The following is a 24,126-nucleotide window of genomic DNA, read 5'->3' as shown; positions in this document are numbered from 1 at the left end:
GCAGCCCCGGGCCTCCCCCCCGCCCCCCACAGGCCCCCTCAGCCCGGGGCCTGCCCGTCCCCAGCCAAGAAGCACAGGACCACCATGGCCTCTGGCCAGCAGCATCTGCACTTTATGCGCGCGGGGCGGGCCGAGACTACAAAACCCAGAGGAAAAAGGAGCAAGTGCAAGTCCAGGGAATGGGGCCAAGGTCACGCGGAGAGGTCACTGTTATCAAAACGCTCCTGGTCATACACTTCAGCCACAACCTTGCGGCCAGCGAACCAGCGCCCGTTGAGGGCCTGGATGGCCTTGTGAGTCTCAGAGGCCATGGAGAACTCCACGAAGATCTTGACGATGATCTCCGCGTCCTCCTCCTCGCCCTGCTTCTCCTGGTAGATGATGACGCGGTTGACAGCACCGAACTTGCCGCACTCCTCGGTCACCTCCCCCTCCAGGTCGTCATCAATGTCCTTGGGGTCCACCATGTTGCGCAGAACCATCACTGTGGACTGTGGGGGCGGGTGTGACAGCTGAGCACTGCTAAACCACAGCACACCCCGCCCCCCCCCAACCATCACTGTGGACTGTGGGGGCGGGTGTGACAGCTGAGCGCTGCTGAACCACACACCCCTCCCCCCCCACCTCGCCCCCCCCCCCCAACCATCACTGTGGACTGTGGGGGGCGGGTGTGACAGCTGAGCGCTGCTGAACCACAGCACACCCCTCCCCCCCCACCTCGGGGCCCCCCCCCCGCCCCATCCTGCCCCCACCTCCTGCTTGCGGAGCAGCTTCTGCATGACCATGTGGCGGGCGCTGCTGCCAGAGATGCTCATGTGCTCCTGCTCACTCAGCATCTCCGGCCGCTCTGATTCGGGGAACAGCTCCTCCTCCTCCTTCTCCTTCTTGGGCTCCAGGAGGCCCAGCGTCGGAGGGCTGGCAAGGATGGGGTTCACCACTCCCACAGAGGGGATGGTGACCGGAATGGGAGGCCGGGCTGGGGTCACACCTGCAGCAAACACACCAGGTCCAGCCGTCACTCCCCACCTCCCTCCTTCCAGGAGGGAGCACAGCACCACGCACCATGGCTGGCCTGCCTGGGGTTTGGAGGCCCCTAAGATGAGGGCAGCTGGGGGAGTGAGCCCAGAGGAGAGGGGCAGGGGAAGGAGGGAGCCTTGACCCACTCAGGCTCACCTGTGATGACTCCTGGGGCCTGGGCAGCCATGACAGCCTGAGGTAAAGCCCCCAAGGGCTGGGCCAGAGTCAGTGCAGGGGACACCAGTCCAGGTGTGGCCAGGGTACCCAACACCGCTGCTCCGGCCACTGCTTCCTGCAACCAAAAAGGCCACCACACTGAGTCCCAAGCCTGGCTGCCTCCACTCTACACCACCCGGAGAGCCAGTCAGTCCCCAAAGCACTGGGGTCTACTGCCCAGGACGGAACCCACACGACTACTAGCCCTCACCTGAGCCGTAATCTTGGCTGTGGCTGCAGCTGCAGCCACAGCAGCAGCTGGCGGGAGGCCTCCAGGTGTAGCAGGTGTAAGCAGGGGCATAGGGGGTGTGACAGCCTTGCCCACCCGCAAATACTGGCCACCCAGGTCAAAGAGGTTCATGGAAGACACGGCATCTTGAGACGACTGGGCCTTCTCATACTCTGCAGAGCAGGAGCAGCAATGAGGGCCAGCCACAGAGTGGGGTGGGCCCCAGCCCAGGCCCAGGCCCTGCCTCAGCCTCTCCAGTCTCACCAATGAAACCATAGCCCTTGTGCTTGCCGGTCGTGGGGTCCCGGGCCAGTGTGCAAGATTTGATCTTGCCGAAGGCCTCAAACACGCTCTTGATGTCGTCGTCAGACAGGTCCTGGTGCACAGAAGCCACGTAGATGCGGTTGAAGGCACGGGCCTCTTCTGCCAGCTGGTCTATGATGGGCTGGGCCTGCCCTATGTTGCTAGGCCTGCCCACCTGGGGGAGAGGCAGGGGACCAAGAGCCGCCCATCAGCCAAGGCTTGGCCACTTCAGGCCTCTGGAGGGTGGCTGCATCTCCTGGGTGATTGGACAGAGCATATCTCCCATCAGCCCAGGGCCCGACTCCCTGGCACTCACCTTGATGTTCCTGCCACCCAGCATCACTGAGTTCATCTGCTCCAAGGCCAGCTGCGCAGCCTCTGGGACCTCGTACTCCACAAAGGCAAAGCCCTGGACACAGGGATGTAGCATTAGGCCTGGGTAGCCCAGGGTGGGGGGCGGGGCAGGGCAGAACAAATCTCACCTTGTGCTTCATGGTGACGGAGTCCCAGGACATGTCAATGCTCTTGATGGGCCCAAAGGGGGCAAAGGCCTGGCGAATGGTGTCCTCACCTAGCTCGTAGTAGATGGAGCCCACGTAGACCCGGCACATGATGGCCAGTGCCCGCTGCCGCTGAGCTGCCATCTGGAGCAGGACACAAGGGGAGAGAGTGCCACTGGCTTGTGACGGGGTGGCAGGAGGCTAGGCAGCCCACGCCCCTCCTGGCCCACCCACTCAGCACCACTCTGGTGAGGGCTCCCCACGCAGCAGCGTGGTGCAGGCTCAGCCCTGCAGACAGGGTGGGGAGGGTCCGCAGAACCCTACCCCAGGAAGGAAGACCAGGCCCAAAGGCAGGACACGGACACACCCGGGCCCGCCCAGGTCCTGGGCAGACTGGCAGCAAAGCTGACAGGTGGTTGGGAGGCAGGGCTGTGCGCCCTCCCACCCAGCCCACCCTCCAGCCTAGAGGCCAGGAAACCTGGGCTGGGCTGGGAGATCCTCCTGGGGTCCTGACCAAGTGTTCCAACAGAAGAGGGAAGGGGAGCCATCCAAGCTGGAAGGACCCACTGGTGTGGAGGTAAGAGGGGGACACAAGGCAGGGCGCCCAGAAGAGACCCCAGGGAAGGTCAGGAGCCCAGATTGGGGGCTCCCTGCAGAGTGAAGAATAGCTACTTGTGCAGGGCCAGCTCAGGCAGGGGCTCAGCGATTGCAAGACCCCCATGCCTCAAGCCCCTCACAAAAGAGCTGCCTGGAGGCCCCCCCCCCCCCCCCCGCACCCAGAGGACCTGGCCCCAGGAATATCAGGAGGTGACAGGTCCTGCAGGCCCAGGGCAGACACTGCCTCTGCATTGGGGTGAGTTTGGCCATTGTGCTTTGTGACTTCCCATACCCCCAGGGAAGGGTTCCCATTCCTGCCACCTCAGACACCATGTGCCAGGCAGGGGGGTGCCTAGAGCCACAGCAGTGGGCCACCAAGAGGAGCTGGGCCCCGGGGAAGAGACACAGCCAAGGGCAGGCAGATGGTGGGGCCCTGGCTCTAGCTTCTCCACCAACAGGGTGCCCCTCACCCTCACAAAAGTCCCCATAACCGGAGGCCCATTTCCTTCTTTAGATTCCAGCTTAGTAAAAGCCGGGCATCCCCTCCCTCCAGGAGGGACCTAAAAAAGGTCCTCAGCTCCCCTAAAGAAGGAATTCCCCCCAAATTGGGCACCTCCTCAAACTGGGCTCCTGACACAGGCCTCAGGCTCCCTGTGGAGACCAAGGACCCCAGAGGTGGACCATGACCCTCTCACGAGGCACCGGAGACATGAAACCACCTGTCCCTCCTCAAAGCCCCCCAAGACAGAAGCATGGCCCTCTTCAGTGGGAGCTCCCCAAGCAGGCGGGCGAAGACCCTCTCCCTGACGTTCCCACAGACAGACGCTCCCCAGAGGACACTGGGTCTGTCTGGCCCGTGAGGACAGGACCTTGCTACCCGGTGAGAACAGCATGCCCAGGAACGGCCCCCGAGAAAGGGCCATGTTCCCAGAGGGGTCCCTGGCCTCCTCAGCCTGCTCTGGGGGACGGAGGGGTGTCTCCTTCCCAAACTCCTCTGCCCATGGCAGCCAAGGCCAGGCTACCACCTCCTCCCTGGCCGCAGGCCCTCTACCCCTTGCTCACAGCCAGGCCCAAGGCCCAAGTTCTTGCCCTTCCCTCTCTTGCTTGCTTGGGTTCCCCCAGCCCCCACCTTGTCCATCCATCCTCCCTCCAGGGTCTGATGGGGCCATGAGTTACGACCCTTCTCTTCTCAGGGCCTGACCCCAACCCAGGAGCCAAGGCAGCCTGGAGACTGGCGGAGCTGGAGGCCTGGGCGGTGCACTGTGTGTGGAGGCGGCACGGGTACAGGTGGGCCAGGCGTGGGCACCTACCCTCCTGGCCGGCTGCCCTCCGCAGTTACCTGACCCTCAGAGCAGATGGAGGCCTCCCCGGGGCGGTCCCAGGTGGGTGCCCGCCCACAACACTGGCCCCGCCACGCCTGGCGCTCTGTTGCGCTCGTCCGAGCTGGCGGGCAGGGCCGGCTCGGGGAGCAAGGTCCCCAGCACGCGGCTGCACTGCCCCCCTCTAGCCCTGACTAAGGACATGAGCCCCGGAAGAAGTGAGCATTTCTATTGACCGATTGCAAAGGTGAGAGAGGATCTCCAAAGCCCATTGTCACTGCTGCCATCTGAAAGACAGTAAAGACAGAGTTCAGTCTGTTGGAGCCGAGCAGTCTCCCGCTCTTGTCACACCTCACGCAGACAGCGGCAAGGCCCGGAGTCCCCGCCCTGCCGAGAGGCCCGCCTGCCTTCCCACATGGCCGGCCACTGGCGGCTGCCGGCACCTGCCCAGGGGGGCCTCAGAGCCCCAGGTGCCCCGCCCCACAGCCTGGCCGGCCGGGGCAGAAGGAAGGGAGAGGGGAGCGAGAGGAAGGGACCAGCCAGGCATCACCTGGCAGTGTGACTGTCAGGGGCTGGGCAGGGGCGGGGGCTCAAGGCCCAGGCACCTGTCGGCCTCGCCTGGCCTCATCACAGCTTCCAGCCAGAGGTCTAAAGCAGGGCCCTATGGAGGCGCCCCAGCCTGTCCTCATTCCTGGGCCCCAGCCCGTGGGGTCTGGACTCGCTGCAGGGGTGGGAGCCTGACCGTTCTTATCCAAGGCCATGGGGGCAGGGAGGAACGCCCCTACGTGCTGCACCGTCAGCTGTGCAGCGGGGGGCACGGGTGCGGGGCGACCTGAGGCAACAGTCTGAAGTCCGAGAAGAGGAGCTGGCTCGGGGTATCGGGCAGAGCTACAGAGAAGGGGCGGGAGGGGCCATGGGTGCTCAACAGGCGGATAAGGTGGTTACTCATGGCTGGGGAGGAACCCAGGCGTCCCCAGAAGGAGTCCTTGAGAAACCGAGACCACACACCTGGTGGGGAGCCACAGGCGCAGGAGAGGAAAAGAAGGAAGAGGCGGTGGGAGGGGTGTGGAGGGCGGGCGGCGGCTCACCTGCAGGTTGGTGAGCTGCTGCTGCTGGTGCGCGATGGTCTGCTTCACCAGCACACTCTTGATGCTCTGCTCCATGGCGTACTTCTTGGCCTGGGAGAGAAAGCGGTGAGGAGCACTGGGGGGCCCGGCCTGTGGGGAAACGGGCCTTCTTCTACCCCAAGGGGCTCCCCGTGCCCACCCAGCCCCGGGAGGCACACTCTCACCTTCTGGAGGGCCTCCTGCTGCTCGGGCGTCAGAGGAGGCAGTCCCAGCTTTGTGGCTGTGCTCTGCCCGTTCTCCATCTTGATGGAGTCTGTCCCCTAGTGGGGGGAGCAGGGAAGTGTTAGCAACAAGCTCAAGGCCTCCTCCTGTGGACCCAGGAGCCCATCCCAGGAGCACACAGGTCCTAGCACACTCGCCCGCATGGCCTGGTGCAGTCTCCCCAGGACCATGGTCAGGACGTACGCCGAGGCAGCCGGTACCTTGGGGGCCCTGGACCAACCTGGAGCAACTGCAGAGCCCAGCCCACAATGGCCTTCTCAGCAGCCACGACAGGTGGCAAGTGGCAGGAGGGCCAGCCCGTGTGGCCAGCCTGACTCCAGAACCTCCGTCCCGTGCCGTGCAAGAGTCGGCTCTGGCTGTCCTCCAGGACAAGGGAGGGGTCGGGGCTCTGGATGGTCCAGGGCTCCTCACTCCAACAGCCACCTGCTCGTGGCCCCAGATGGCCAGACTCAGCTCCCCTGCTGGGGAGGGGTTCCAGGCACCACGGCAGCAGCATGTGTGGGAAGGGCCCCACCTGGTGCAGCGCTCAACCCCCACCCCTGCACACGGCCCACAGGAGGCTCCTGCCCCTTTGCCAAACTCCTCCTGGCTGTGGCTAGCCCCTGGGAGAAGCAGGCGCAGACCCACCAGGGAGGGACAGGAGGACCGGACACCCTCCAGCATCTGGCAGACGAGCACAGGGCCCAGGAGAGGTTTTGGGAGAGGCAGGCAGAGCCTGCTGCAGGCCAGAGCAGATGCTACTAGGATTATGTTTACATTCCTCTGTCAAAATTCATTTCTAGGCTGCGTGAGAGGGAAGAACACAGCCGTGTAAGCAGAAGTATAGCCACCAGACCAAGCAGAGTGTGGGCGTCGGGCATCAGAGCACCCCCGCCTGCCCACCAGCTCAGGGGCTGGCTCCTCCAGGGGGTGCTCTGAGCCCTGGGCATGCAGCCTCGGGAGGGACAGCAGAGAAGAGAGGCAGGTCCCAGCACAGGAGTGACGATCAAGGACAGAGGAACAGAGGAGTCAGGAAGGGGCTGGCTGACCCAAACCCCAGAACCAGCATCCTGACCAGCACAGGTGAAAGGGCAGGAGGCCCCGCCCCTGGCAACCAGCTGGCCCCCAGCCCAGGCCTCCTTAGTGGGAGAGCGGCCCCAGGCCAGGGGCTGCAGGCTAGAGCGGCTGTCACCATGGTCATCGATGCCAGCCCCCATTCAGCCCCTTAGAAACTTTTCAATCTCCTCTTTGTCTTGGTAAACAAAAGGCCCTTCTCTCACGACCAATGGCTGCCTGCACGGCCAGCCAGGGCCAGGGAGGGCTGGTTGGAGGAACTCTCTGGCCCCCTGGCCCACCAGCTGCAGCCCCATAACTTCCCAGGATCCAGGCTGCATTCCTCAGCCCTTCCCCGAGGGTGGGGGGAACGACGACCCAGAGGAGGGCCCAGCCCCAACAGTCACCCGGCTCCGCTGCTGAGGCCCTGCTGGAACCCCCTGGAGGCAGGCGCTGCCATGGTGAAGCACCAAGAACCCTACCACCCACAGGCCCACTCCACTTCCCACAGGCCCCTGCCAAGGGCCAGGCGCCGGAGCAGGACACATCTGCCCACACCCACCGAGACCAGAGTCTGCCTAGACCCGTGCTTTGGCTTGCACGGTGTTCTGCTTTGCTGTTTTATTTAAATTAGACCGGAAACGGAAGTCTGTACTCTTAACAGCTCCCTGCACGGCTGGACAGCCATCAGCCCTCTGCACACCAGTGGCTCAGACCTTGCAGGGCTGAGGTGCAGCCCGACCCGAACATCACCATCTGCCTAGTGTCTGGAGACACGCACAGCTACGACCCGCCACAGAAGCAGGTGGATGCTCAGGGGAGAGGCAGGGACAAGGAAGCTAGAGCCAGGCCCGAGGCTGGGGGTCGGGGGCAGGACAGGTGCCTCTGCCCAGGAGAGAAGAGTGCCTACACCCAGTTCCTCCCGCCCCGCCCTGGCCACTTCTCTCTGGGCCCAGGGACGCGCAGACAGGCGGGCGGGCGGGCGGGCGGGCAGGCGGGTGGACAGGCGGGCCTGAGGGCGAGGATGCTTAAGGTCAGTACCTGTGGCGGTTTCCATTTGTCTCCCGCTGCCACCACTGCCGCCGCCGCCGGCTCGGACCCCCCTCCTTGCTGGCCATTGACCTGCTGCAGGCAGGAAGGAGATGTTGTAATGGACAGTCACAAGACCCACCCACCCAGGCCCTCTCGCCTTCCCCAGCTAAGGGCTGAGCTCCCCCGGCGAGCCAGGGAGGCTGGGCAGGGGCACAGGAAGGGACCAGCGCTGGCTTGGCCCTGAACATTTCTGACACTCCTCCTCTTCGCCCTGCCCATTCCTCCAGCTGCCCAGGGCCCTGGCACAAACCACAGCAGAATCTGGGGCAGCCCCAGCTGGCAGCAAGTCCCCAGGAGGGAAGGGTAGAGGGTAGAGCCAAGGAAAGGCAGCTCTACCCTCTGGCCACGCAGCTCAGGTCTTCGATCAGCTCCTTTCCTGCCGGCAGGACAAGGGCACCTCTCGAGCACTCTACACACACGCCTGGGCCGGCCACAGCTCAGCATCAGTCCCAACGCCTTTCACAGGCTCTGCCTCAGCCCAGGGCCCAGGTCACCCCTGAGACACCTCTGAGGTGTCATCTGAATGCAGGCCAAGCAGGGGCCTGCACGTGCAAGAGCTCCCCTGGCAGTCAAACGTCCAGGGCCGTCTCACTCTAAAGAGGGCAGCTGAGAGCGTGGTCACAGCCCTAACCTACACCCATGGGGCCACGGAACCCTGCCACGAAGAGGGATGGAAGGCAGCGCCCCCCATGGCTGAGCAGGGTGGTGGGACAGACAAGCAAGGTCGAACACAGGCGATGTCGAGGAGCGGGGGCCGTGGTGAAGGGCCCTGAGGCCTGCTCCCCCTTCTCTGAGGCTGCACAGCGGGAACCAAGAGCAGAAGGCACTGCCCCGCTCAGGATGAGACCCTCAGATACCTAGGAGCACAGGACGGCCATGCCCACGCTGGGAGCCCTGTGCACAGACAATACCAGAGCCTGGGATGACTCAGCCATAACGTGTCTCAGACACTCTGGCCTCAAAGGAGGGACAGCAACACAGGCCAGGCTGCACGGGAGGCACGACCAGTGGTACTGAAGCTGTGGCTAACCAGCCCTGCCCCTCGCCTGCAGCCACTCTGAACCCGGCACCACTGCTGGGACGAAATGGTGTCCTAGAGTCAAAGGAGAGGGGATCCTCTCTGACACGAGCCCACCCAGGGGTGCATGGCAGCTGGACCTCACCCCAAGCCCCCCGACAGCCCCCAGCACACCCAGAGCAGAGGCTGCCCTCAAGGCCCACAGCAAGCGCTCACTTCAGGTCTGAGGAAGCGTCCAGCCCCGAGGCCCGCCGGCAGGGCCAGCGGAGGGCGCGCTTATAAACAGCTTCCTGCTCTCCCCCGTCCCTGTGAGGCCGGCACAGGGACCAGGACAGGGTGAAGGCAGGAGTCTGGGAAGAGCCTTCCGGGCCGCTGTGCTATGCATCTGAACTAACTCAAAACACTGCGGAATGTCTGCTGTGATTGGGAAACGAAATCTAAAAGCAAAAGTAAGAAACAAGACAGCACCTCTGTACTAGGGTAAACACACTTTCGGTGATCACAAACAAACTGGTCCTGGTGATGACACTTCAACACACAATACATGAATCATTTCACACTGGATAGGTGTGTCTAGGCCTCGCTGGGTAGCTCAGTTGGTTAGTGTCGCCTGATATGCTAAGGTTGTGGGTTTGAGCCCCAATCTGGGCATATACAAGAAACCACCAAGGAATATATAAATAAGTGGAACAACAAATGGATGTTTCTCTTTCTCTCCCTTCCCCTCTTTAAAGTCAATTAAAAAACAACAAAAAGTTGTCCTGGCTGGCTTGCTCAGTGGTTAGAGCATCAGCCTGTGGCCCGAAGGGCAACAGGTTCAATTCCCGGTCAAGTGCACATCCCTGGGTTGCAGGTTCAATCCTGGGCTCCAGTTGGGGCTTGAGCTCAAGGCAACCAATCAATGTGTCTCTCTCATGTCCATGTTTCTCTCTCTCTCCACCTCCCCTTCCTCTCTCTCTCTCTAGAAATCAATGGGAAAAATATCCTCAGGTGATTTAAAAAATAAAATAAAAATAAAAGTTATTAAATGAATGCCCAGGGTTCTGGGGTAAGCAGACACTGAGACCGGAGGCCACCGTCCTGGGTCAGCACAGCTCCTCACAGGCTGTCTGGCAATCCAGTCCGAGAGCTTTGTGGTCACAGCCCACCCCAGACGGCAGCGCCTGGAGACGGAGGCCCTGGGGAAGGCAGTGTCGCCCCAGTTTATGGGACCCAAACTCCAGCCCTGCCCCTGGTCAGCAGCCCGAGTGAAACAGGATGATTCCACCAGAAAACCCCGAGAGTGAAGTAGTTACTTAACGTTTCCAGGCCTCAGGCTCTGAATTCAGGCCTGTCGCCTGGGGCTGGCGTGAGAATTAGCGAGTTAGCGAGTGTGTGCGCGGAGTACCTAAGAGAGTCCCTGTCCATGAAGTCCAGTGTCAAAGCTCAGACAGCACTGCTGCCTTCCCCCTGCTCGGTCCTCGCCAGTGCCAAGCCGGGCACTGCACACCCAGCAGACAGGAGGCATGCCCACAGGGAGACCCGGCGCAGATGGGGAGGGATGTGAGGCAGCTTTTCGCTCACGCCCACCTCAACGATGATGCCACAGCTGAGCTAAGCCCCATCACACCGCAGTCCCGGTGAGCACAGGGTGCTGCCGGCTCCCGCCTCTGGGGTCCCTCAGGCAGGGGCTTGGTAGTCATCTGCTCTGCGGATGGTCGGGGGCACAGGCACCCACGTCCCCGCCTCCTCCCACACCTTCCCAGGAGTCTGGGGCCTGGTCTCAGCCTCCCTCTCCGTCACCAGTCAACTCTGACTGCTGCTAGGATGGTCCCCAGGCCTGACCCTCACCTCTTCTCTCACTCCCCTTCACCAAGGTCACCTGCTCCTGTGGCTCCAGCAGGCAGCAGGCAGGGCGGAGGACAGGGGGTTAGCTGCGGCCCCACGCTCCCTGCGAGCCAGTTTCTGCCCCGGGAGAGGCAGCCTCAGCACATGCACCTCCTGACCCTCAGGTGTCTCCCCGACCAGCTCAGCCTGCAGCCACCTGCACGAGATGCCTTCTCAAACAGACCCACCGCATCGCTCTGGGTGGGGGTGGGGACAGGTAAGCGAAGCTAGGGTCCAGGAGGGGGTCGGGGACTTCAGCCGCGTGGGGAGGGGGAGGGACGAGGGACAGGCCCCGGGAGGTGAGTGTGAGCAGGGTTCCCGCCTACGCTAATCGCTCCGTGGCCGAGAGGAGGGGGAGCCCTGAGCGGAGCGGGAGGGTCCTCCCGCCTGGCGCCCACACCACCGGAGCATGGCTCCCTTGGGCACCCGTAGAAGGCATGCGGGTGGGAACTGATCTCTGGGGCCCATCAGAGCCCGAACGGGGCCCCGCTGTGCACCCAAGTCCTCGCGCAGCGCTTGGGGCAAAGTCATTACGAGAGAACACGTCCTTCCCTTCCCGAGTGGGGCCCACAGGACGGAGCCCGTTTGCGGGTGACACTCCCCCGCAGGGCATCAGCGGAGAGCAGGTCCAGCTCTGGATGCGAGGCGCCCAGGCCACCCTCCCCGCGGGGCCTCACCCGCCCCGCACGCCCGGCACCCTCTTGACACAGGCGGGAGGAGGAACGCCACCTCTCCCAGGCACCCCGCCCCCTGATCGGGGCCACAGGGCACCCCGAAGGCAGAGGGGGACAGCGGCCGCTTAGCTCCGCCCCGAGGCTGCGGCTCGCCGGGGCCTGACGGGCGCCCCGCGAAGGGGCCGGGCTCGGCGCGCTGCACAGCCCCCAAGACGCGCCCCAGTCCGGGTCCCGCGCGGCCCTCCGGCCGGAAGCAGCCGTCCGCGGGCCGGAAGCTGCGGCCGCGGCTCAGCCCCCGCCTCACGCGACCTGAGGCCGCGAGCGACCGCCGCGTCCCCGGGGGGCCCTGCCCGGGCAGACGGCCCGCCAGCTGAGCGAAACGCCGCGTCGCCGGGAGCTTACTTACGAGAGCTAAGGCCGCCGTCGCCATCTTGCGCCCGTCGCGGCCGCCGCGCGCGCCGCCCGCTCCAGCTCCCCGCGCGGTCTCGCGCGATGTAGGGGTTGGTGGAGGCCTTCGAGGAAAGACGGAACTATCGCGATAAAAGGTCCTCACGCCAGTGACGTGGAAGGAGAAAGGCTCGCACTTCCGGAGTGGGGCGGAGCCGACGGAAGGGGCGGGCCCGGGGCGGGGCGCTGGCGTCGCGGGCGCGCGCGCGGCGGGCCGGGGACTCCTCCTCTGTCCCCGGAGCCCCGCTGCTGCCTGCCCGGCCTCCTTTAGGGAAACACTTCGCTCGCACCCAAGACCGGGCCGGACGGCCGGGCTCCCCCCAGGGCTGCAGGAGTCCCATTCGCCCGAACCGACGAGAGTGGTAACAAAATCGCCCTGTTTCGCAGTCAAATTTTGAGATGCATCGTTGCATCCTAACATCTCTGAAGTCAGCATGCGCCTACCAATGGTGGTGTGTCCTCATTTAGTGGGCCACGTTTGCTCTTTCCTAGTGACTCATAAGCCAGTGGTGCATCGTTGTGTTTTTAATACATTTTTGTTGATTTTAGAGAGGAAGAGAGAGACAGAAGCATCCATGATGAGGGAGAATCATTGATCAGCTGCCTCCTGCACGCCCCCCCACTGGGGATGGAGCCTGCAACCGGGCCTGTGCCCTGACCGGGAATCGAACCGTGACCTCCTGGTTCATAGGTCACTGCTCAACCCCTGAGCCAGGCCGGCCGGCTCAGAATGCATCTTAAAGCGATGGCGTTGTAAGCTCAGTGATGTGCAGCCCAAGCCCCTTATCCCCCCCCTGCTTACCAGGGCTTGCACCCAGATTCCTTAGTCCCTCCGCTGATTGTCTGATTGTCGAAAGCCCAAGGCGCCCCTCCCTGGCGTGGAGCTGCCCAGGCCTTTTGCCCCTTGCAGCTCCCAGTACCGAGACTCTAACTCGGAAGAAACCACGTCTGTGAGACCAGCAACTCCAGCCTCCCTGACACAACAGCTTCCTCCCCAACTAGGCAGGTCCCTTCTCAACCCTGGGAGAGTTCAGCATGAAACAGTTAAACACGGCGGAATAGGTCCCTCCTCTTCCTCCCCTCTAAAGATGGGGGTCGGATTCCTCAGAGGCAGGTGGGATGCTGTGGAGCTGGAGGTGGTTTGGCGGACTACAGTGGTGCCCAGGGTCACGTGTGACAGTGCAGTTGGTAAAGGAGGCCCAGACCCAGTCCCTCTCGGCAGTAGCAGGAGCTCTAGCAGAGGAGCAGGGGGCAGGCCCTGCTGTGCAGCGGGGAGTGAGGGAGACTCCTGCCCTGTCCACCCTGTGCCACTAGGACCCTCAGAGAGGAGAGCTCCTGTGCATCAGCTCCCAGCTCAGGAGGAAAGATTGACAGCTGGGGGCGGGGAGGGGGGTGCTCAGGGGAGTGACCTGGCTACATGCGTGGTCTCAGCTCACCAGGCAACAAGCCCCACAGCTAAGAATGTCTCACCCCAGGGTCACCAACACCTGAGGAAGAGGAAGAAGACGAAGGAGAAGGGACTCAGAAGGAACAGAGACAATAAAGCAAGAAGAAGAAGAAAAGCTAAAATTACATCCTCAGAGATACTGGAGAGGGTGTTGCATCCAAAAACAGGAAGAGGCTATAGAGAAAGGACGTTCAGCAAGCGAGAAAGCGAGCTTACAAATGAAACAGGCGAGGAGAGCGAACAATTCGATGGAAGGGGTGGAAGATAAAGCTGAGCCCGGCCAGCGGGGCTCAGGGGTTGAGCATCGACCTGTGCACCAGGAGGTCACAATTCGGTTCCAGGGTACACGCCCCAGTTGTGGGCTCGATCCCCAGTGTGGGGCGAGCAGGAGGCAGCCCATCAATGATTCTCTCCCATCATTGATGTTTCTCTCTCTCTCTCTCTCTCTCTCTCTCTCCCTTCCTCTCTGAAATCAATATAAATATGTTAAAAAGAAAGAAAGGTAAAGCTGAAATCTTCCAGAATGTATAACAACCAACCAAGTAGCTCGAAAACAGAAAATGCAATCATTACCATGCTGGTCAGAACTGTCCAGAGCTTAGACCAGGCCAGACACCTCAGGCCTCCATAACGGAGGGATGGACGGGTTCGGGGAGCCACAGGCACCCGCACTGTGATGGCAGCTCCCCCTGTGAAATGGGCATGTCATGCAGCCTCCAGAGGGCTGGTGGCCGCGCGCTGTTCTCACGACACACCTCATCTCGTGTGACCCTTGCGGCAGCCCTGGAGTGGGCACCGTTAGCCCCGTGTTTACAGAGGCGGCGGCGGGAGCACAGACCGACGTCCGGAGCAGGAAGCAGCAGGACAGCCCCTGGACCCCTGACCACCACCTCTCGTGCCTCTCAAAAGACAAGCCCAACATCTAAATGGCAAGAGTTCCAGAAACAAGGGAGAGGGGAGAAATAAACAAACATGTAACAAATCTTTCTAGAATCGAAAGGTTGGGATCTCTGGACACTAGATGGAAGAGGGCAACATCAAGACATGTCGCTGAGAATTCCCAAAGCACCGGGACAAAGGGAAGCTGGAGAGAGTGAGCGAGGAGAGAGAGAGAATAAGCAAAGGGTCGGCATTCAGGAAGGCACCGAGTTCTTGGGGCCAGAAGAAAACATGACACCTTCCATGTCTCGGGGAGAAATGACTCTCAGCCTCGCCCAGCCGTGGTACCGGCCACACTGACGAGCAGCTGTGAGTCCAGTAAGAACAGCCAGGCAAAGGCCCTCCACTTCCCATGCACCCGCTCAGGAGATGGAAGATGTTCTCCCTCTAGCAGGGCAGACAGGGCCCGAGAGCCTGGGATCGAGAGGCCGGGGCGCCAGGAGCCGGGAAGGAGCAGGCCCTGCGGGCAGCTGCGCCCGCCCGCCCCGACGCCCAAGGACAAGCAGCCTGGGGCAGAGTGGGCAGGCCGGGCTCCAGGGGGAGGTGAGACTGAGTAGGCTCTTAGGCAAGGGGTCCCCCAAACTGAGGGCAGGCCCTCCCCGCTGCAGGAGGATGTAAGGGTGAGTTGAGACATGCACAGAGACCGAGTAAACAAGCCGAGGGGAGGCAATTATTAACTCCAGGGGAAACAGAAGGTTGTGCAAGAAGGCAAATAGAACCCCGGACACCTCGTTCTCTGCCAAGACCTGCGGTGATGAAGCCGCGAGAATGCGCCTCACTCGGGGATGGCACTGGGTCAGGGGATCGAGGCCAGTGAGCCCCCCGAGTGAGGCGCATTCCGCCCCCCCAGGGGACACCTAATGTAAACACGCACACAAAAGCAGTGAAAGGGCCTGTGGTTTTGTGGGACATGGATCTTAAATGACGGGAGATACGGCTAAGAGTGAATTTGGAAAGGATCAGGGTCGGAGGCTACGTTCGTGGTTTATTTATTATTCGCCTAAAAAACCCATTTTACTTTCTAAAATAATATGTATATGACTTTGATAAACGTTAACGTGAGAACCTCAGCATAGGCTTGATTAAACGACGCGGTGGCATAGAGTTCTGTGTTCAGTTTAATCGCTGGTACAACCTGTTACTCATTTGACATCAGACTGTTTAAGATGACGTGAATCAGACAGCTTAGCATCAGGGTTTCCGACGAGGCACGCGACTTATCTTAGGTCCGTAATTCCAGGGTGAAAGGTGTGAGAACTCACATGATCTTGTAGAGTGAAACGTTGATAACTTGAGAGCCTCGGTTTGTTTTGTCTTGGGCTTTGGTTCCGGCGATGTGGTTGGTGGAACAATGACTCTCCCCTCCCCCCCAAGATGTCCACGCCCGAACCCCCGGACCCTGTGGATGTGCCCTCCCACGGCAGAAGGACCTGGGGGTGGGGAGACCACCCTGGATGATCTGGGTGGACTCAACCCAATCACACGGAGCTGCAGAAAGCCAGACAGATGGCTCGTGGGGCAGACTTGGCCCGCTGTCACTGGCTTTGAAGGTGGAGGCTGGGGCCACGAGCCAAGGCACGTGGCAGCCTCTGGAAGCTGAGAATGGCCTGCAGTTTACAGCCAGCCGAACACGGGGACCTTGGCCCGACGCTGCTAGGAAGTGAATTCCTGCCCAGCGCCCAGCGCAGGGCCATGCCTGGCCCCACAAGCCAAACCCCAACCTGAGGGAAGAGAAACCGGGTTCTGCCCTGGGACCTCCGGGAAGACGTGCGCTGGCGGGCGCCTGGGCCAGACGCCTGACAGACAGAAGCATAACAGCCTGGGGGGGGTGCAGCCACGACGTCTGGGTGATTCCTGCAGCAGCGACAGGCACCTGGTCGGTGGGAGCTTCCCGGTTTGGCATTTGAAATGTTTAAAAGGAACCCTGAATGCACTACGTGTACGCATGCAGTTTACATGGTCGGAGGGTTTACATCTGAAAACAGAGGAGGTGGCCCAAGAGAAGTCAGTCCAGGGCAATGGGGGGTGGGGGTGGTCGTGGGCAGGGAGGGGGTGGGGAGGTCCCTGGGGGGTGAGTTTGAAGGAGGCACCGTGAGGAGCGGGGGAGGAGTCTGACTGACTCTCCAGGCCAGGGGAGGGGGAGAGGAAGAGCCCTTTGGAGGGGCTGCAGGGGCCGGCGGTGTCCGCTGGGGGGCTGCGGGCCCAGCCTCAGAGCCGTGCAAACTCGGAGAGGGTTCCAGAGCATCCGCGCTGGACGCGGGATGGGGCGCGAGAACCACGTGGTGCTGGGAACTGGGTGTCTCGGAGTGTCTCTCCTGCCAGGTCGCGGCCCGCTCAGCACCCCGCCCGATGCTGCAGGTGCCGGACCATTGACTGGGCTCCCTGTGTGGGCCTGTCTGTGGTGCCCCCACCACCTGACCCCCTGAGGGGCACCCTTGCCACTGACCCACAGCCTGGCCAGCAAATGGGGGACATGGGAAGGAATGGCGAGCTGGGGAGGCAGGTAGGGTGAGGGGATCCTGGTTCTAGGAATGGGCGTGGCCTCATCACGACCCCCACCCCACTGGTGGGCTCCCCCACGCCCTCACCCCATCCCCATGCCCAGGGTCTCTCAGCAGCTGCCCGGCGGAGGCAGGGCCCTCGTACAGGCCTCTGGTCCTCAGCCCCTGGCACAGGCAGAGGGCAGCCCTGGTCCCAGGCCCTGGCGCCCGCGTCCCTGTGCCGCAGTCCCCATCCCGTCACTGGGCTCCGCGGTACTTGAGGAAGGTGCTCTCCAGGAAGGCGGCCAGCTTGGTCCGGTCGTCCTGCAGGTGGGAGGTCAGCATAGGTACCGTTGCTCCCCCTCCCCTCTCCCCTCCTCTCCTCTCCCCTCCCCAGCGGCCGCACCTCGTGCAGGAAGCCATAGTGCACCAGCTCTGCGGCGAGGTCCTGGGCGCTGTCCGCTGTGCAGAGGCGCGGGCGAGGTAAGGTCAGGAGCTCAGGAAAAGCAGGCCCCGGGCAGTGGCTGCTCACCCCCGCTGTGGGGGTGGGGGGAAGGGCAGGTCTCGGCCCGCACGTCCACTTACTTGGGAGCAGGTCGTATGTGAGCTGCCGGTGCAGCCGGTCCTCCAGCACGAGCAGCAGCGTGAGCTGGGGAGGCGGGAGGCGGGAGGCAAGGTCTGGCTCTGGGGTGGGCTCTGACCCCTCCGCCCCGCGCCCCCCCCCCCCCCCCCCCGCGGCTCACATGCCAGCGCGCCTTGTCCTCGCTCCTCTCCAGGTTACACTGCATCTGGATCACCTGGGGGCGGGGGGGGGCCCAAGGTCACCCACGAAGGCTCAGACTCAGCAACTGAGGAGCAAGAGCGATGCACCCCCAAGGGGCCCAGAGGGACAGGGGCTGGGAGGGGCTGGAGGGCGCCTCTCGCCCGGGTGGACAGGAGTTTGCACCAGTGCAGGGGCAGCTGAGCAGAGGGCGGGGGAAGCAGAGGCCGGAGCACAGGACGCGCGCAGGCCAGGCCTCCCCATAGGCCCAGGCCCAGGCCCCGCTGAGGGCCCCACGGTCTCTGTGGGCAGCGCTGGCTGTTGGGACATGAATTCTGGCTGTGGTGTGGAGGGGAGCCAAGAGGAAGGAGGCCAGCGGGGAAGGGGGGCTGGGGGGCCTCCAGGTAGGGAATGGAGGTGCCCGGAGCAGGGCAGTGACCGTGGACATACCCACAAGGGCAAAGCCACAGGCTCCGGAGCGGGGTGTGGGCACAGAAACAGGGAGCCAGGCAGGAGGGCCGGGAAAGCACGAGGCCGGGGGGGGGGGGCGTGGGGGGTACCCCAGGACACGGACATCAGGGGGTCGGCCAGCCAAGGGGGTGGCATCAGAGGGGTGAGGGCAGAGGAGAGTCCCCGACAAGGGCTCCTGGAGCAGGTGGGAGCAGGGGCAACTCCTAGGACACAGGCAGCAAGGGGTGGGAGAGGGGTGTCTGTAGGGCAAGGAGTCTCTGGGAAAGGGGGTACCCCAGCTTCTCTTAACAGCCCCAGCTCCACAGAGGGGTCGGCCGGCCCTGGTTCCCGGCAGTGTGGAGGGGGGGCTGGCAGTGCCCAGCAGGGTGGGGCTCACCTTTCTGGTCTCCGAGTCAAAGGGCTCTGGCGTGGGGGTCTTGGCCTTCTGGGCCTCCTCTGGGGGCGGGGCCAGCACGCGGGGCAGCCCCAGGGGCCGAGCAGCAGCGAAGTTCATCAGAGGGTAGATCCCGTTTCTGGGGACACAGCGGGGATGACTGGGGGCTCAGGCCTGGCAGCCGCCCGCTCCCCGCCTCACGCCAGCTCTCACCTGACGTCCTCCAGGAATTTGTCCAGCTCCATGCAGGAGACCTCGGAGTACCTGGCACGGGGGAAGCACATGAGGCGGCTGGCCAGCCTGCCTTGCCCGGGGGCAGGACCGAGTGGGGCCGGCCAGATGCAAAAGCGAGGCCCGGGGCAGCCGCTCACCGCCACTGCAGGGGGGGCCGCCCCGGCCGGCAGATCTCGGCCAGCACCGCGTGCATGTCCATCGACTTGGTCTTCTCCTCCACCACGTTCTCAGGCATGAGGTCTGCAGGCCAGAGGGGCACTCAGGGGCGCAGCTTGAGCCACCGTCCGGCCGGGCCCTTCCTCATCCCAGCCCCAGGCCCTGACCCCCCGCCCCCCGCCCTCACACTGGTGCTGGGTGACCCCACCCCCCCTCACACTGGTGCTGGGTGACCCCACCCCCCCTCACACTGGTGCTGGGTGACCCCCTCACACTGGTGCTGGGTGACCCCCTCACACTGGTGCTGGGTGACCCCCTCACACTGCTGCTGGATGACCCCCCCCACACTGGTGCTGGGTGACCCCCCCTCCTCACACTGGTGCTGGGTGACCCCCTCACACTGGTGCTGGGTGACCCCCCCCACACTGGTGCTGGGTGACCCCCTCACACTGGTGCTGGGTGACCCCCTCACACTGGTGCTGGATGACCCCCCCTCACACTGGTGCTGGGTGACCCCCCCCTCCTCACACTGGTGCTGGGTGATCCCCCCTCACACTGGTGCTGGGTGACCCCACCCCCCCTCACACTGGTGCTGGGTGACCCCCCCTCACACTGGTGCTGGGTGTCCCCCCTCACACTGGTGCTGGGTGACCCCCCCTCACACTGGTGCTGGGTGACCCCCCTCACACTGGTGCTGGGTGACCCCCCTCACACTGGTGCTGGGTGACCCCCTCACACTGGTGCTGGGTGACCCCCCTCACACTGGTGCTGGGTGACCCCCCTCACACTGGTGCTGGGTGACCCCCTCACACTGGTGCTGGGTGACCCCCTCACACTGGTGCTGGGTGACCCCCTCACACTGGTGCTGGGTGACCCCCCTCACACTGGTGCTGGGTGACCCCCCCTCCTCACACTGGTGCTGGGTGACCCCCCCTCCTCACACTGGTGCTGGGTTACCCCCTCACACTGGTGCTGGGTGACCCCCCCTCCTCACACTGGTGCTGGGTGACCCCCCCTCCTCACACTGGTGCTGGGTGACCCCCCCTCCTCACACTGGTGCTGGGTGACCCCCCCTCCTCACACTGGTGCTGGGTTACCCCCTCACACTGGTGCTGGGTGACCCCCCCTCCTCACACTGGTGCTGGGTGACCCCCCCTCCTCACACTGGTGCTGGGTGACCCCCCCTCCTCACACTGGTGCTGGGTGACCCCCTCACACTGGTGCTGGGTGACCCCCTCACACTGGTGCTGGGTGACCCCCCCTCCTCACACTGGTGCTGGATGAAGCAGTGAGCTGCCAGGAGCTTCAGCGAGTGCACCTCGAAGAGCACGCGGTGGAAGAGGAGGTTGTGGGCAGAGGGCCTGTGGGCGGGGTCCCGGGCCAGGCAGGAGAGGATGAACTCCTGGGGGCGCGGAGAGAAGAGGCCTCGGTTCACGGGGTTTCTCTGCTCTGGCCCCCCAGTGTGAGGAGAGGCGGCCCTGGGTCCCCAGACCGCAGGGTCCAACCCCAAGACGCCTTCATGACGTGCTCAGGGAGAGGCATCCAGCCAGGCCCTGATCCTGCAAACAGGACAGCCAGGCCCCGGGTCCCTAACCTCCCTCAATCCTCACAGAAACCTGGTGCGGGGTGAGGGTGGGGGGCCGGGAGCACTGTTATCCCCGTCCACAGAGGAAGTCTGCACGAGGCGGGCAGATCAGCACCCCCCCCCCCCCGCCCCCGCAGGTCACGGGGCCTTGCATGAACCCACCCGCAGGGCCAGCCCGCCTTCTGGAGATGACCTTGACAGGTCCCTCCCCCGCCCACGCCTTGCACTGCCTGCCTCTCTTGTCTGTCTAGGCTCCACCTCCCCACCAGCCCCATCCAGGCCCCATCACTTCCCTCTCCCATCTCCAGAGGCCTGGGCTTAAGCCAGACAGTTTCCCAGACTCTGGCCAGAGACGAAGCTCCATCCCATGCTCCGTCTGCCCACCCCGCTGCCCACATGAAGGCTTAAAGGCAGACCAGGTGCCAACACTGGTTCCCTCACTTACTCTGGAGCCTCGAGTAAAGTACTTAGCCTCTCTGAGCCTCAGTTTCTTTATCTATAAAATGGGCACCACAACAGTACTCACCCACTCTGTCTCTGGTTTCCCTGACCTTACGATGCGCCCTTAAAAAAAAAAAGAGCCCAGCCCTGCCCGGCCATAGTGGCTCAGTGGTTGAGCCGTGGACCTATGAACCAGGAGGTCACAGTTCAAGGTTCGATTCCCGGTCAGGGCACGTGCTGGGTTGTGGGCTTGATCCCCAGTGGGGGGCATGCAGGAGGCAGCTGGCCCATGATTCTCTCTGTTGACGTTTCTATCTCTCTCTCCCTTCCTCTCTGAAATCAATAAAAATATATTTAAAAAAAGAAAAAGATGTGCCCTTAGCTCCTTCAGGCCTGGAACGCAGCACCCACGCAGGGAAGGCCCTCCTGGTGGGTGGGCCCCGGGCAGCACTGACCCACCGCACCCCCAGGCCTGCCCCCAACAAGGCACCAGTCCCGCTTGGAGGGGCGGGGGCCCTGCTCACCCGCATGTTGGGGTCGCTCAGCGAGTGCCGGGCCCGCGCGATGGCCTCCTCGGTGACCCGGGTGTCCCCGTTGGCCTGGATCTCCAGCACCGCCATCTGAGGGCAGGGCCGGTCAGGCGGGGCAGGGCCGCCAGGGGCGGTGGGCGGGAGCGGGCCGGGCCGGGCGCCAGGGCAGTACCTCCAGCGCGCACATCCCAAAGGAGAAGATGTCCACGGCGGTGCGGTCCGCCACCTCTGCACAGGGACCGGGACAGCGCGTCAGGCGGGGCGGGCGGCTGCGGGGCGGGGCGGGGCGGGCGGCTGCGGGGCGGCCTCGCGGGGGGACTCACCTCCGTACTCCGGCGGGAAGAAGTGCAGGTTCCGCAGTTCCTCCCGCTCCGCGCGGATGGGGCTCCGGAGGTCGTCGGGGAGCGCTAGGAGGGGCGCGGAGGTGAGCGGACCGGCCCTCTCCGCGGCCCTCCATCCCCGAGGGCCCCCACGCACCGTTGGAGAAGATGCGGTGCCACACTGCGCGGGGCACGGGGGAGAAAGAGCGGGGTCAGCGGGTGGGGCTGCGGGCGTCCTCGGCCCTCGGCCCCGCAGGTCCCCGCTCCCCGACCTGCCCGCACCGGAGCCGATCTTGATGAGGCCGTTGTGCTGGATGAAGATGGTGTCGCTCGTGAGGTTCCCGTGGATGATGGGGGGGCTGCAGGCATGCAGGAAGCTGCGGGCAGGGGCGGGAGAGCGGGTCAGGGGGCGCGGGGAGGACGCGCGGGGCGGGGGCGGGGGCGCGGGCGGCCCGGGCCTCACCTGAGCGCCGACAGGATCTGCGTGCACCAGCGCTTCCAGGCCTGGCGGCGGGCAGGCGCATCCGTCGGTCGGAAGGGCGGGGAGAGGCGGCTGGGCCCGTGGTGCCCCCACCGCGACCCCTGCCCCGGCTCAACCCCGTTCCTGCCCCCGAAGCCGCCCCTCTCCTCGCGCGCGTCCCGACCCCGTCCGGTCCCCGACGCCGGCCCTGCCCGCTCCCCGCTCCCCATACCCGCGCGTTCATGGCCTTGTGGTTCTTCTTGGTCTTTTTGAGGAACTGCTTGAGGCTGCCCGAGGACACGTACTCCGTGATGAAGACGACCTGCGGGTGCACGGTATCGGGCTCCGCCAGCTGCGGGCGCCAGGGGCGGTGCCCACGGACGCCCCACCCGCCGCGCCTCGCCCGCTCCCGCGGCGCCGCTCACCCTCGCGCGGGCCTCGGAGGCGTCCAGCCAGTACTTGTGCAGCTTCACGATGTTGGGGTGGTCCACCAGCACCAGCTGCTCGAACATGGTCTGGATCTTCTCCTGGGAGGTGTGGGGGTGCGGTCACGAGGTGGTCACAAGAGGGGGGGTGCGGGGGGACGCTACAGGCCTCACCTCGTGGGCAGAGAAGGCCTTCCTGTCGCTGAAGCGCAACTCGTTCCACACCACCTCCACGCCCTCCTCCGTGTCCATGGCCAGGAAGGTGCTCTGGACGCCCGGCATGTTCCCCTGGTTCACCTGGCGGTGGGGGTGCGCGTCCGCTCACGCCCTTCCCACGGCCCAGCCGAGAGGCAGGACTGGCCCGCTCTGGGGGGAGGGGGAGCGGAGGGCGCCCAGGGGCAGGGCTGAGGGGTTTAGGGCAGGTTTCAGGGCGCTGAGCACGTCCCCAGGGGGCCAGTGGCTGGTCCCAGGGGCCTGGGGAGGTGGTTCTGCTAGGCTGGCCCTTAGGGAATCAGGGTTCCTCTCCAGGGCACGGGGGCCGGGCCAAAAGGGGTGCAGGAGCGGGGTCGCCCCCTCGAGGCTGCGGAGAGGTTTCGGTCTCCCGCTCCCCCAGCGACCCCCGCAGCCGTCCCCGAGGTGCCCACCTGCTCGCGCCGCTTCTGCCAGCGGCCGCACGGGCTTTCTTCCAGGATGTCGCTCTCGTCTTCGCTCTCCTCCTCCCGCTCCCGCTCCCGGCCCCGCCTGGGCGCAGGCTCGGGAGCCGCCATGGCTCGGTGGGCCCAGGCAGCCGCCCGCCCCGCGATCCTCCGCCGCCCCCGCCGCCACTGCCGGCGCAGGCCCCGCGCACTGAGCCGAGTCCGGAGTGGAGCCGCCACGGCTTGGAGCCACGACCCAGGCTCTGGGAATTGAGCGGTGCGGGCGCGCGACCCGGAGGGCGGAGCCCGCCCGCCCGGCCGGAGCCGCCTCCTCGGACTGGATCCCGAGTGGAGCTCCCCGCGGAGGGCTGAGCCCGCGCAGCGCGCGAGAAGGCCCCGCCTGTCGGCGTCCACAGCCCCGCCCCGGCGAGCCCCCGCCCTGGAGCCACGCCCGATCACAGGCCCCGCCCCACAGGAGGCCGCGCCCCGGCCCAGTCCCGTCCATCCCCGGTGAAGGCCGGCCCCGCGACCCCTGACCCGGCAGCCCCGAGGCTGGAGCCCCGCCCGACGTAAAGCCCCGCCCCGTCTTAGGTCCGTCCCACCACGGCCCGCCCCGGCGTAGGCCTCACCGACCTGCGTTTACGGCCCTTCCCCGCGGTCCCCGTCCCGGCCTGACGCCCACCCTTAAGCCCCGCCCCACCCCCTCCCGGTCCGCCGCGGGCTAAGCCCCGCCCCGCGATCCCGCCGGGCAGCAAGCCCCGCCCCTATAAAGTCCAGCCCCGCCCATCGTGGCTAATGCCCAGCCCCTCGCGCCGCCTTACTGCTCAGGCCCGCCCCTGCCTAGGCCACACCCACCCGCGCCTACGGCCCCGCCCCGGACACGCCCCCTCTAGGCCCCGCCCCCAGGCCTCTCTGGAGGAGGCGGGGCGCAGCCGCGTCCCTCCCGGCTTCCCTGGGCGCTGCAGCCAGCGGGCCGGGCGGGCCGGGCTAGGGGTCCTGGGACCGACCGAGCCCAGCCCTTAGAGCCTCGCGTTCTCCCCTTGCCCACTGCACTCCTGTCACAAACAGCCCGGAGCCCGGTGGTGTCTGGGCTTCCCCCTAGGGTGGCCCCAGAGTGGGGGGGTCTGGGGCAGCCTGCTCGCCCGCCTTGCTCCCCTCGGGTCTGGGGGAAGACCCGGGACCTGGGCATTCATTCCTCGCGCACTCCCTGG

The 24,126-nt window shown here is 64.8% G+C and overlaps 2 protein-coding genes across 6 annotated transcripts; both read right to left on the bottom strand.

Moving 5' to 3' along the window:
- Positions 1 to 88: 88 nt before the first annotated feature.
- On the bottom strand, positions 89 to 11,743 carry PUF60 (poly(U) binding splicing factor 60). 5 transcript variants are annotated; one of them, XM_079795792.1, is made up of 12 exons: positions 11,619 to 11,743; positions 7,604 to 7,687; positions 5,473 to 5,568; positions 5,270 to 5,359; positions 4,418 to 4,468; positions 2,248 to 2,409; positions 2,082 to 2,174; positions 1,727 to 1,940; positions 1,445 to 1,635; positions 1,174 to 1,309; positions 753 to 988; positions 89 to 491 (listed from the first exon to the last, which is right to left on the bottom strand). In XM_079795792.1, exons 1-12 carry the CDS (start codon positions 11,640 to 11,642, stop codon positions 192 to 194), a joined length of 1,677 nt encoding a protein of 558 aa, XP_079651918.1. In that variant the 5' UTR covers positions 11,643 to 11,743; the 3' UTR covers positions 89 to 191. The 5 variants fall into 5 exon arrangements, with proteins under 5 accessions (XP_079651918.1, XP_079651919.1, XP_079651920.1 ...); XM_079795793.1 differs by having other exon boundaries at positions 7,604 to 7,684; positions 11,619 to 11,657; XM_079795794.1 differs by lacking the exon at positions 4,418 to 4,468.
- A 3,252-nt stretch (positions 11,744 to 14,995) lies between these two features.
- Positions 14,996 to 23,180, bottom strand: NRBP2 (nuclear receptor binding protein 2). The gene is made up of 18 exons (XM_079796218.1): positions 22,925 to 23,180; positions 22,455 to 22,577; positions 22,281 to 22,382; positions 22,088 to 22,177; positions 21,859 to 21,899; positions 21,678 to 21,772; positions 21,553 to 21,576; positions 21,399 to 21,482; positions 21,248 to 21,303; positions 21,070 to 21,165; positions 19,789 to 19,921; positions 18,501 to 18,603; positions 18,343 to 18,393; positions 18,133 to 18,268; positions 17,269 to 17,322; positions 17,111 to 17,174; positions 16,932 to 16,987; positions 14,996 to 16,849 (listed from the first exon to the last, which is right to left on the bottom strand). Exons 1-18 carry the CDS (start codon positions 23,045 to 23,047, stop codon positions 16,784 to 16,786), a joined length of 1,497 nt encoding a protein of 498 aa, XP_079652344.1. The 5' UTR covers positions 23,048 to 23,180; the 3' UTR covers positions 14,996 to 16,783.
- Between the last annotated feature and the right edge of the window lie 946 nt (positions 23,181 to 24,126).

Source organism: Cnephaeus nilssonii, assembly GCF_951640355.1.
Source record: "Cnephaeus nilssonii genome assembly, chromosome: 18".
Classification (NCBI taxonomy): domain Eukaryota; kingdom Metazoa; phylum Chordata; class Mammalia; order Chiroptera; family Vespertilionidae; genus Cnephaeus; species Cnephaeus nilssonii.
Note: the sequence above shows the minus strand (reverse complement) of the source record. Positions and strands in the feature narration are given on the sequence as shown.

Coding starts and splice junctions, on each gene's coding strand:
- PUF60 (XM_079795792.1), bottom strand. CDS start 11,642: ATGGCGACGGCGGCCTTAGCTCTC. Junction 5,569..7,603: donor ACAAATGGAAACCGCCACAG/GTACTGACCTTA, acceptor TCCCCCCACTAG/GGGACAGACTCCATCAAGAT. Junction 1,636..1,726: donor CAAGGGCTATGGTTTCATTG/GTGAGACTGGAG, acceptor CCTGCTCTGCAG/AGTATGAGAAGGCCCAGTCG.
- NRBP2 (XM_079796218.1), bottom strand. CDS start 23,047: ATGGCGGCTCCCGAGCCTGCGCCCAGGCGGGGCCGGGAGCGGGAGCGG. Junction 21,304..21,398: donor CTTCCCGCCGGAGTACGGAG/GTGAGTCCCCCC, acceptor GTCCCTGTGCAG/AGGTGGCGGACCGCACCGCC. Junction 16,988..17,110: donor CACATACGACCTGCTCCCAA/GTAAGTGGACGT, acceptor GCCTCTGCACAG/CGGACAGCGCCCAGGACCTC.